Below are 12,690 nucleotides of genomic sequence, written 5' to 3' on the forward strand. Positions count from 1 at the left end.
TTCCATCTAGTATCTTTAAACCTGTCCGTCTTTCTGTTTTCATCTTCTTGTCTTTGTTTTTCTTATCGGTATGCACCTGTGTTCCTGTTGCACACACTTAGCTTGCACATCTTTAAGTATATCTGTTTGTCTGGCTTCTCCTCATTGGTATGCTCCACTGCTATCCAATTTGTCCTTAACTCTCCACATGAATGTTTGGTTTAGTCTTTGATTCTTCCTTTCCCTCTTCTCTTTCTCCTTGTTTGATTATTGCTTTCTTTGTCTACCTCTGTTTTTCTCGCAGCTCTGCTCTGCCAGTGTTCGTGTTTGTTGTTTCCGTCTCTGTTTTCTATTCCCCCGCTCCCCAGCCTCCTCCTTCTTTCAGTAGTTGTTGTTGTTGTTTACTGCCTTGACTGAGAACCTGGGAGAAGCAAAAGAGATTAATAAAAGGACACACAGTGAGGGAGAAGGGAGAATAGGCTCCATTTTCTCCTCCAGAGCCAAGTAAACACCCATGTTTGCTGTTTATCACCAAAATGGCGGAAACAGGAGATAACAAGCAGGGAAATGTTTGACAGAAATCACAGGAGTGAATAATGTCTAATTAGTTTCCAAGCTGAAAACAAATCTTGTGCATCTAACATGGAACATTTCCTAGTTTTTACATATTCACAACAGAGCGATGCGTGCGAGCTGCTATCAGGCCGAGAAGTGAAGTTCAGATTGAAGTTTTATAGCGAGGCATTACAGTGGCAGCGTCACTCACAGAGACCCAGGCCTGTTAATCATCTGCATGCAGCTTCTCCGGTTGTTTAAAGAGTCGAGCCTTTTGTTTCCTGCAGAATATTGGGCTTTTCATTTCGCACTGATATGAACGCTGTGTAATGTAATCCCCTTTTCTCCCTCTTGATGTAGGTGGCTTGAGCCCCGCAGAGCTCCAGCAGTTGTGGAAGGATGTGACCGGAGGCGGCGGCCACACCATGGAGGACAACGGCATCAAACACAACAGCGGCGGCACCGGCACTGGGACCGGCGTGGGTGGCGGCGGCTTAGACCTCTCCACCAACAACTCCTCCTCAACTACCTCCTCCTCCAATCCCGCCAAAGCGTCGCCGCCCATCTCTCACCACTCCATCACCAACGGACAGTCGCCCGCCCTCAACCACAGAAGAGAGCGGGAAAGAGAAAGGGAGCGAGAGAGGTAAAATAATTGAGTTGTCATCGGCCTACCTTCTCCGTACGACACGAAGAAAAAAGACAGAGAAGATCACAGCGGCATGCTGGCACCCATCACACAAGCTTGTTGTTGTGCCACGACTCATTGTAGAAAACATCAGAACTCCAGGGAAAACAAGGTGTTTTGTTTATTTTTGCAATAGTTTATTAGTGTCTTGGTAATATTAAAGAAAAAATAAGAGGCTTATTCTCCCAAGGGAACAGTGAACACACTTAGCCTGCACACACGTATCAAAAGCAGGAAGAAGAAGCCACGCACTCACAACAAGCCTCCCTGGCAGAGAAGACAAGGTAACCCCTTGTACATTAAGTATTTAGCGCTTTCTCTCTTTTTTTCTCTTTTGAAAATTACCTTCCTTGCGTGCTCGTCATGTAAACAGAATATGTGATGCCTTGAGTGGCGTTTCCAGGATGTTTATCCTTGTGACAGCGTCTTTTATAAATGCACCCGGCACCGAAACACTGACTGTTCACATATCTGCCTATCTGCCCATGCATTATTCAAAGGCTTTTCTTGGGCGATATTATAATAAGGACTTAGGGTGGAGATGTGTGTGTCTGTGCGGATGTTTGGTGGAGTCTCACACTGGAGGTGGAAGTGCTGTGTAATTGGTTTAAAGTAGATGCTATCTCTCCAGTACCACTAAAAGGAGGCTTGAAAAAGATATCTTTTGGAGGCAAGACAGAGAGAAAGAGAAAGAGAATGAATGAGCGGAGAAGGAAGAAAGGGAAAACAAGACTTTTTATCTGCCTGTGTCCCGAGGGGTGTGCGGTGTCTCATAATGATCGAGCAAGGAATATTGTCAGGAGCGCTGCTTACCAACATGCCACGGATCAATGTGGGGGAAGCCCCTCTGTAAAACTCAGCGTGAGCTCTGCCGGCGCTAACGCTCGCATGTTGTCATCGACCACACACATTCAAGCACAGGCGGAACCTACGAGCAGCCAAACTGCACAGCACACACACACACACACACACTCTCACTTAGGTTTTCACACGCAGACACACACACCATTGCCGAGCCTAAAGGTTAAACTGTCATCTTTAATAGGATGTGCTGTCTAGGCAGGGTCGTAACTTATTTGGGTGCCATTTGAAAAACGCCAGAACACCCCTGCTCTCCCTGTCCTCAAAGAACATAAGTTACACAGAGTATTAATCTCCTGATGAAAATTATACGGCTGTCTGGATTTTTAATGTTGACTTGAAAGCCACGCCTCCTCTCCTGATGATGGCTGTACACGATGGGATGGTGACTTTGGCACAGACAAAGCTGCCGCTCGTTCTGGGTTTCTCTTAGCTGAACTTTGAGTTCATGCAGTTTGTATTATAGACTGAATTTGCCTCTTTTTTTTATGGCTCTAAGGCTGTGTTTCTCTTGTTTAGTCTTGGTTACTGAACAGCTGAATTGCCCACTGCTGAATCTGCTGAATCTTTTGATCTCTTTCCACTTGATTGCAACCTCATGTAAATCATCTCCAGGCAGTTTTTTTTTTTTTTTTTTTTTTTTTTTTTTACGCTGCCCTGCCCCTCTCATTCTTCAGACCTCCCTCCCCTCCTCATTTCCTTTTTCTCGTTTGCTCATTTTCTTTCCCTCTCTTTTTTCCCCCCTTCTTTTTGGTCTGCTTCTAGTTCACTACATGAAGAAAGCGGAGGAACTCACCCACTGTATGGTCATGGCGTGTGCAAGTGGCCCGGCTGTGAGAACATCTGTGAGGACTTTGGACAGTTTTTGAAGTAAGAACGTGCTCTTATGACTAAGATGCAATTCTGGATGTTTTTTTTTTTCTCTTCTTCTTTTTTTTTTTTTTTTTTTTTTTTGAAGCACACAAAAGTTGCCCCCTTCACTCAGTGCACTGCCTCCTCTCTCTGTGGCCTTCCAAAGAAAGCAACTTTGCCTTCCACAGAGCACATTTTGACCTTCTAGACAGCTACCTGACAGGGTTCTGCTCCCCCAAAGCACGATTCACACCAACTCTTATCCATAACAAATTTCCTTCCAAGCATGGAGGGGCCTGATAGGTTTGTGAAAAAGTGTCAAAAGCTAATGGCAACTCGCACGGCCGCACACTTACCTTCACAACAAAAGCCCCCCATTCACTGTTGTCATGGTGCAGGCGCCAGAGCAAATGAACTCTTCATGCTCCATCAACAATTTAGTTAATTAGCTCATTTGTAATTGGCCGGCTTTGTTGCCAGGATGTTAGTGGGGGGACATCAAAGGAAGAAGGTGTTTGCAGCACTGCCGATTACAGGTTATCACATTGCCACTCACCGAGAGTCTCTCTCCCTCCCTCTTTCCCTGGCTCCCTGCTCTCACACAGAGAAGAAAAGAAAGGGAAAGCTTTAATTTGAATATTCTAATTAGATTTGTAATTAACTGTGAAATAACGATCTGGTGAGTGTTTTTCATGGGCTGTAAATGTCCATGTGAATTCACATAAACTCTTGAAATCAGGACATTGTTCTGGCTTATTTTCCAACTAATGCATTTCTCTACAGTATTGACTGTAATAAGGTGCAGAAATGTACTGATACAAGAAACTGGTCCACCCATGGGGAGCTGCTGCAGGATTTAGGTCAGGTTTTTGCTAATTCAAGCAGCTTGTGATTTAAAGCTAAAAGGAGTATCTTTGGATTGAAATGAGCATAATAAACTGGTATTTACCAGTCTTTCAAAGACTCAGCCAGGCAGTATATTAGGCTCAGTTTTCACACGCTGTCAAGCCATATAAGACACTTAAAAGAGCTATAATTGACAGCAGTGGATTTAAATGAATCAGACGTGAATATATATTACAACCACAGCCTGACAAGTGTGTTTGCTTATTCCCTTTGGAAAATGTGACGCAAACATGTCAGTGTCAGTGTCAGTGTTGTAGAGTGGGCATAGCACATCTGTAGGCATCATCTGCTGCAGCATGATTTCAGAACTGACGCTTACAGAAAGCCAGTTTGCTGTGCACTATCCACTGTGGAACCTGGACTACATCCGCTCCAGTTCAGGTAGGACAGTTTGCCTTGCAGCTTGGGAGCAGATGTGATTCAGCAAGCCTGCATCGGATTAGCAGGTTTTCTTATATCGTGTCCTATCACCTCAGCACACTAACTTAAGGAAGGCATCAGTCTATTCCTTTACACCGTGCGCTTTGTTCACACTGAAGTCTGTGTGCTCTAAGGATACTGTGTCTAGGTAGCTTAGCTGGTTACTCAGGTGAGGGCCAGAGATACACTGCTTAATGCGATGTGTGTGCCTGTGAATCCTGTAAGCTGGTAAGCCTCTGCAAAAAGGATGCAAACTGAAAGAGCGAGGAAGACGGAGGGAGAGAAAACAGGTAGATTTCCAACTTGAAAGCAAGCGCACAGGTTGGCAGACAGTTTTGTAAGAACACTTTCCAGAACATCGGCTGCTACAGAACAGCATCTTGGTTCAGCACCCCACCCATAGTGTAACCCAGCCAGCACATGAAAACAGACACCGACAAAGAAGGCAGGCTCGTCATTAGAACAAAGATGGCTGCTCGGCGGCGTGCCTCGGAGCAGTGATTGTAGGTGTCAGAGGGAGTCCTTTTATGTTCCCAGAGATGCCAGTAGACTACACACACACTGACACGCACGGGCACAGTTTAAACGGGGTTACATAAAGTGGGTGTCAAATTTAGATGACAGTTTAGATGTTGGTAGTTGGGTGGAGCGGGGAGGGGAGACCCGAGTCAGGCTGGCATCTCGCAGCTCGCTGCAGGAGCTCGGCTCAGCGGCAGTGACACGTTTAGTCATCTATTGTTTTGTTGCATGAAGAAACTTGTCAGGATCAGCATTTAATAGCTCTTCACTGCGCTTTAAAGTGTTCTCACCTGGAGAAGGTAGCTGCAAGGTGGCTGGCACCCTGAATTAGCTCTGTGAAGTTGAAAATGAAAAAGCGTCGCCAGGACTGTTTCTTAAGTGGTGGGTGTTACGGTTTGTGGGTGTATTTGTGTTAGTTACAAGACAAAGAGGAGTGGCACGTTGATGCTGTGAGCTGTTTTTGAGGGAAGCCTTTGGTAAAGAAAATCCAATTAATGTTGGCACATTTAGATTCTTATATGCACCTTTTTTCTCACTGTATGAGGCCATATTTGTCTGTACAATATCTCTCTTGCTCACCACAGATTTTGACTTGAACACTTTGCTGATTATTTCAAAACAAAACCCCCCCCACAAACATGTATATATTCAATCCCGCTAGTTTGGCTTTTCACCTTTTGTTTCCCTTTTAAATGATTGTCGTTGACTATCTGTACATAAACGGATGCTTGCCACACCGGCCACACACACACACACACACTTAACTCCTCAACTTTCTGTCACCGCTCTGCTCTCCTTATTACTGGCAGCAAGGCAGGCTCCATGTTAAAATGGCAAGCTCAGCCACTAACCTGAACGTTGGTGTCTGTAACCCGCTGCTAATTAAACCCACAAGGCAGCAGCCACATGTCTCAGTTTCTATATAATGTACACATATGCACGCTGTGGAGGCAGGCGGGCACTCAGGCAACCCCCAGCCCTCCTCCACCCTTTCGCATGTCTGCTGCACTGTGACAAGACCTTTAAAAGGGAGGGCAGCAACTGTATGTGTGAGAGAGAATTTGTAAATATAGGTTTAGTTATTTATGTAAGTAGGTTTACAGTACAAACCCGGATAGATAGAAGTGTTGTGCAATGTATGTGTGAGTGTATGTGTGTGAGACTGGCTGATTTGGTGTTTGTGTGTCACATGCAGACAGTTTGGGGGCCTAACTTTCTCTGCAGGGCTTTCATAGCCCCTGATAATACACACAGACAATTAGCAGAAGTGTATCATCCATATATGCTGGCTTGAGTAGATTTATTATTGGGCCCTTAGTGGACGTTGATGGCCTATACATATTCATGTGAGCAGCTTTGGGGAAAAACCTTTGAGATCTTTTGTTCCCTTCTCTTTAAGGCAGACTGAAGGATGCAATAAAGAACAAATCCTTATCTGTGGCTTGAAAAACAACATCTTTGTCTCGCCTCTTCCTCACCTTTTGTTTATCACTCTCTTTGTCTTTTTTATTTGCTTTGATTTCTCTTCCTTGGCTACATCTTTCAGTCTCTATCTACATCTTTTCTCCCCTGTTCGCAACTCACATGGGTAGTTCCCTGAAGGGCATAAATCAATGTTCCTCTGGAATGAGCCGTAACAGTAAACATAAACAGTAGCCAGCCAGGCTTGATATTGAGACAAATATCAGTCCACCTCTGAGTTAAAGTGGTTCTACACAGGCGCTACAGTTCGGTCAATCCAACTTCTTCCATTTTTCACCTTCAGATTATATAGATTTAGCTATAACTTAAGCAAACAATAGACAGTGGAGTTCAAGATAATAGTGTAATGAAAATGTTCGTGTGTGAGAGACAAACAAGAGAAGATGTGGAAGGGAATATGATAAGAGGTAATGTAAGGGGATTTTGATGTAATTAAAACTGATTTGTAGTTCAGAAATGATGGAAATAAAGAGGAAAATACTCTTTCCCCACATTTCAGTAAATAAGACTTTCTTTCGTTATCATTTTCTTTCCGTCATGTGCGTCCGTCCTCCTCCTCCATTTGTCTTCCTTTGGCATTATTAATGCTCAGCAGAACATGCTGCCATTTGAATATTTCATAAATGCACGTAGTAATCTTCCTGTAATCGCCTTGCTAACTGGCCAGCAGTGAAATTGAATGTTGGAAGCTCGAACTGTCTAGAGGACTGTCGCGAGGCCCTCGCACACAAACACATTCAGATTGGCAAAATGCAAGAGAAACAAGCTGCTTGTCGATGAGAGGCGAGCTTAATAAAGATTCCCCCCATCGTCTTTGTCTCCTTTTTTTTTCTTTTTGTAATGAGGTATCTTCAGGGACAGCGAGCAGCCCACTCTGTGCTTTTGAAGCAGCTGTAATTCATGACACACGCCATACATCAAGTGCATAAGATAGCATTATGGGCAGTGAAATGAAAAGGGTATTTGCAACATTAGTTCCCTCATCCTGCAAGGGACGTGATTAAATGATTAATGAAATGCCCCCTTTTTGCATGCGCATTCTGAAACAGCAATTAGGCACAGGGTTGAAGAAAACCACCACTCCGTCCCTCCCCTCTGCCGCTGTCCCTCATCCCTCCCTCTGGCCTCCCCTCCTTCTTTAGTGCTACCTCATTCTTGATTTATAATGAAAAATTTCTGAGCACCAGACCTGAATGGCCACGAAAGCATAAGCAGGGACAAGATGAAATGGTTTTAAATGCGCACAGTCTAATTGAAAGGTACAGAGCTATTGTGATTACAAATGCTCTGTTCGGCTTTTGATTGACAGGCCGAGAGAAGCCGGCTCATCGGGTTGTCTTGTTTAGCACATTGCAGATAAACAAGAAGCGAGGGAGGACAGTGGAGGAGGATGTGGTGGGAGTGTGCGTATTTTTTTTGCGTGGCCAATCAGAGTTTGTGCAAGTTCACGATAATGTAAGCGAGTGTGTGTTCTTAGATAAAGTGAGAGCCAGAGGGGGAGATATTTTGTACTCCCTCTAATGCACTGGAGGCAGCGCTGTAAATGATCATTGAAGGGTCTGCAAGCTAACCTATAATTACTGGAGATAAAGTGGCAGCTCTGGCATTTCATAAGCATTCCTCCTCAAAGCTTGCTTTGTGAGTTTGTCACCAATGATCATTTAGATGGAGGCTCATTACCCAGCATCACAACACTTTGCAGAGCCCTTTTCGCCACATATTTGTGTTTTTCTGCGTGCGTCTGCCAATGCACGCTTTACCGGGACCGAAGGTCTGCCTTAATGGCGGAGCCTTTGTGTCCTACAGACGAAATCCAATCAAGACAAAAACCCTCATTGACTGCTGTGGCCGTCTGACTGCCTTTTTCTTCCAATGAGGCGAACACACCAGATATATTTAATATGTCTGCTGCAGGATAATGCACCTTGAAGTGAAGAGCTGCTTTTGTGTGTCAAATGTTGCTGGTGTTAAATTGTGTGTATTGTTTTCAGTAAATTAAGGCGACAAAGCCATTCTGCTGGGCCAGCATCTTTTATTCTCAGAAGAAAGCAGTGCTCAGGGTGGTACTGAAGTTAGCCATCTAAACTGGCGCAGGCCTATTGTCATGTTAAACATGGCACCACACACCATCATGTTACTTCTAATTACCTCATTTCAGAGGAGAACAATGGTTGCTCACTGGATCCTATAGATAATTGTCCCAGTATAGAAATATTATCATAAAGACAAAACATATCAACAGCGTTGATACTGTAATTATCATCCTCCACAATTCTGATCATGAAAGTGAATATAATTCGCTGTCTTCTTGTTAGATGTGACACATTTGATGGGTTATAATTTGGGGTGTAATATCTCTTATTGTCTGTCTGTCCCACCAGGCACCTAAACAGCGAACATGCCCTCGATGACCGGAGCACAGCCCAGTGTAGAGTCCAGATGCAAGTTGTACAGCAGCTTGAAATACAAGTAAGTTCTCTCAGGAGTGATAAAGAGAAAACGCCTTGTTGCATTCTTCCATTATCACCTTTTACAGCACCTCAGTCACAAGTTTTCCATTCAAAACTTTATTTTTTCAAGTTGTGGAAGCTGGAAAGAAGCCATATTGTGGTCTGCTTAACACTCCCAGACAAGCAGGACCTGCTGAATTCAACAAAGCCTCTAAACAAAGGAATCCTCAGGCCTTACAACGAAAGCCATTATGGCTGTTTTAATTGAATTAAGCCAATGCTTTATTTTCTGCTTTCTTTTTTTTTTCTCTTCTTCTTTCCAATTAATAGCGAGCGCATCTCTCCCAGTCTGCTGTGTTAATTAACTGCACTTTGCACCTGAAGAAAGCTCAAAAGGAGGGAACTATTTTCAGTAGGTGGAGCGTGACCTTATTAAGAAGTCATGCTGGCTAGATAATGAGAGTGCTGATTGAGCGACATTATTACTCAGCACTGGCGACATGCGCTGCTCTTCCTTTAGAAACAAATAGACATGTACGTTTGAAACTGGAAACATTCAGATGAAACCAGGCCTCACTTTAGGGGGATGGTTGGGTAGGAGAGAAAAAGTTCTCCCCTTTGCGTCCCAGACCTGCCGCTTTCCACACATATTTACCGTCTGCTCACTCGAACAGTTTGAAATGAACTGGCAGTAATCTGGAGTGCCTTGAAAGTAAATAATTATGTCAAATAAAACAGAAGATGGGTGTAGTTGCGTTTGTACGATTCTATTTCAGCAGCAGTTTATTAAAGTTTGATCTGTACAGTGTGGCTAATTACAGGACTGTCTGTCCTGTCTCTCCCTTTTACTCTATTCCTGAACCCCTTCATCCCCCTCTTTTTCTTTTTTCAACGAGAGCCGTCACCAGTAATGAGGCCCAGCTCTGTGCATGTGCACACGTGTGTGTGCTTACCTGCGTGTCTTTGTGTGTATTGGAGCCTTGTGTGTGCGTATGTATCAGGGGGGTGGGGGTGGTGGGGGGTGGGTGGGTGTTCAGCCTTTCACACGGTCCGGTCCCTGTCACTCCGTATGAATTAGATTGATGATAGGCACCGGCTGGGGCCACTAACTGGACTGGGGAGGCGGGGCCGCCTGGTACCCTGTTTGGAAGACCCCTTCACCTCCCGGCAGCTGCTGGCTACGCTCCATCCCCTAACAGTGTCCACAGGACTTTGAGCAGACACTCAGGACCACCTAATTTATGGCCCAACTAGCTTGTTACTGTCGAAGCCTGGCTGACCTAAATTCTTGTATTGACAAAAAGATGAAATGCTATTTGTTTTGCCTGACCTGTCTGCACCTTCTGCAGCTGTCTGTCCCTGGTCTCGTATTCCCCTTCCATTGCCATCGTCTTTTTTTCTGTTCTTCCCCTCCTTTCTAATCCACCCTAATGTACTCTCCCCTGTTTTTCTCTTCACAGCTTTCTAAAGAACGTGAGCGTCTTCAGGCGATGATGACCCACTTGCACATGCGGCCCTCAGAACCCAAATCATCTCCCAAACCAGTGAGTGCATATTGCTCTGCCCGCCGTAAACATGTCTGGCTCCGAATAAGACAGCCACACAGAAAATGAACAGTTTAACTGCGCAGTAGTTGAGCGAATGAGTGACAGAAGATGAAAGGAGGGGAATGGGATTTGTAATACAGAGTTACATCTGCTTCTTATCAGTTATTGTGCGCTGCGAGAGGACAATAGACTTTGGAAGTGTATTAGATGGCGGAGCGGCGGAGTCCTCGGCTGAAACAGCGGGGTCATTTCTTTGTGATAGACATAATAGCCAAAACAACCTGTTGGCTGCTGATGACTGTTTGGCTCAGTGGCCGCAGAAGCACTCAGGAGTGGAATGAGCAAGGAGAAGATGTGTCATTTTAAGAACAAACTGCTGAAAATAACAGCTGAGTGGAGAAGATGTTAACGTGATGAACACACAGAGAAGCTGAAATTGGCGACCAAAAAAAAATAGCCCAAAATCGTGAAAGGGAGTCATTGGAGAAGGAAAATGATGTCATTCTGAATTTTCTGTCTCTTGCCATTTACTCTCAGATTGAATGATTATGAATGCATTCATTCTAACCAGCATTTGAATTTGGTATTACGATGGTACATTTCTGAAAACATTACCCCCCCCCCTCGCTGCCAATTTTAGACGTTTTGAAATATTAGACAGCAAAACATTGTTAGCGTCTTCCTGCTGCTTAGTAAGTGCCTACTTTCAATGGAATATTTTTTCTCATCACCTCTCATCACAGAATGTAGATAATCACAAGATAGCATAATTATCCGATAATTCCATCAGGAATCAAACTCCCTTTTTATTATTCAATCTCTCTTTCTTCCTCTCTCCCTCTCTGTAGCTCTTTCTTTTTTTTTAATCTTCAAAACTCCAGCAGCTTGGTTCCATCTCGTCCAATAAAGCATTTGCAGCCTATAATCCACGCCTGAATATGAATGAATGATGCTAATGAAGTATTGCATTACATAAAGCACACATGAAAGAGCAGCTAATTGCATTTGATGGTGGGGGCAATTCAGACAGAATTCCTAAACGAACAGTTAAGTCCTCAGTTTTAAGGCTTCCCTGCTTTTTAACGGGAGGTAAGATGAAGATTTGTTGGGGGAATGACATCCATGTGTGTTTATCTTCTGTACAGAAGTGGTGAGATTTAACAAAACAGATGGTTGGTGGATTCCCAAATGGAAGCATGAATCACGGGGAATGGTTTATGGTTTAGCCCAAATGCACATATGAAGTCATGTAACAGAATGCTGAGAAGTTGACGTTTACACACACACACACACACACACACACTGGACTTACCGAACAACAGAAGCCTGTATAGACAGCACCATAGCAGCTCATTACAGCTGTGGGTATATGATCTGAAAACCCCTCCGTCTGCCAGAGTTTCTCAAACTTGACATTTTGGCGTATTTATCAACACAAGCTGCAAATGACCGATGGTACCTTCTCCTCGGCCTCGCCCCTCCATCTCTCGGCGCCTTTGGGCCCACACTGCCTTCCGTCTTTCAAGTCGCTTTCAATTCAAACTCTCGCTACGGATGCATTCCACTTGTAGGCTTACAATTAAGGCAATTTGGTTTGAATATGTAACGATGTCATTACCATTCCGAGTAAATTAGCGCAGAGACTCAAAGGTCAGAAAGGAATTTTCCAGTCGGTTAGAGCCTCTCACATGAGATTTGGGAAGCAAGTGAAAAAGTGGTGGAGAAGATGAGCGATTAGCGAGCGTAGATGGCACTCGAGCCAGAGGTAAGTAACACTCCATCGTCTCTGATGTTGAAGGAGTGGAGACAAAGATCCAGTAAAGAGTGCATTAATATCTCAAATGAACATAACTGTCAATGCAGATTTCTTAAACTTGTCTCAACAGCCTTACCCTGAGAAAGAACGTGAACTCCACATTCTTACTCACTGCAAGGCGCGCTGAATTAGGGGCATTAGCTCTGCAACAATTAGAATCTCTCCTGAAGAAATGATGGTCAGTTGTGGTGTTGATTTGAAGTTCTGTTGTAGAAAATGTCCGTTTTAAAAAAGCATTTTAGACCGGGCTCTCATCAGTAAGTGCCAGTACTTATTTTGCATATACAACAAAAAAATGAGCTTCTGTAATCGCAGGATATCCCGTCCAGCAGGCTGCTCTACAAAGACAGACCAGTTGAAAAATTCTGATTGAACCCACGCAGAGCTCAGACTTGCTCTTAAAAGCATTTTAAACCTGAAACCTTTATTTTTTTAGATAGAAAAATGACATCGGTCCAATCTAAAAAGCTCAAAGTGTAGCTTCTTTTGTAAATGTTTGCTTTTAACATGGTATTTACCTGCATTTCTCTGATGTAAAGTCATTAGAAACACGCTCTTGTCTTATCAGGCTCCAGAAAGACAAGCACAAATATGTCAAATCCAGAGATTATAGAT

The 12,690-nt window shown here is 44.0% G+C and overlaps 1 protein-coding gene across 7 annotated transcripts in view; it reads left to right on the plus strand.

The window, feature by feature from the left end:
• Window positions 1–12,690, plus strand: part of foxp2 (forkhead box P2) — a 96,158-nt gene that overhangs the window by 58,368 nt on the left and 25,100 nt on the right. For 6 of the 7 annotated variants that reach the window (XM_075471412.1, XM_075471405.1, XM_075471409.1 and 3 more), the window contains 4 exons: window positions 895–1,180; window positions 2,849–2,953; window positions 8,644–8,731; window positions 10,173–10,256. In XM_075471412.1, the coding sequence (XP_075327527.1) occupies window positions 895–1,180; window positions 2,849–2,953; window positions 8,644–8,731; window positions 10,173–10,256 (563 nt within the window). The remainder of the gene's footprint in view (window positions 1–894; window positions 1,181–2,848; window positions 2,954–8,643; window positions 8,732–10,172; window positions 10,257–12,690) is intronic. The other variant, XM_075471410.1, reaches the window with a different exon arrangement.

This window comes from Odontesthes bonariensis, chromosome 8, assembly GCF_027942865.1.
Source record: "Odontesthes bonariensis isolate fOdoBon6 chromosome 8, fOdoBon6.hap1, whole genome shotgun sequence".
Lineage (NCBI taxonomy): Eukaryota > Metazoa > Chordata > Actinopteri > Atheriniformes > Atherinopsidae > Odontesthes > Odontesthes bonariensis.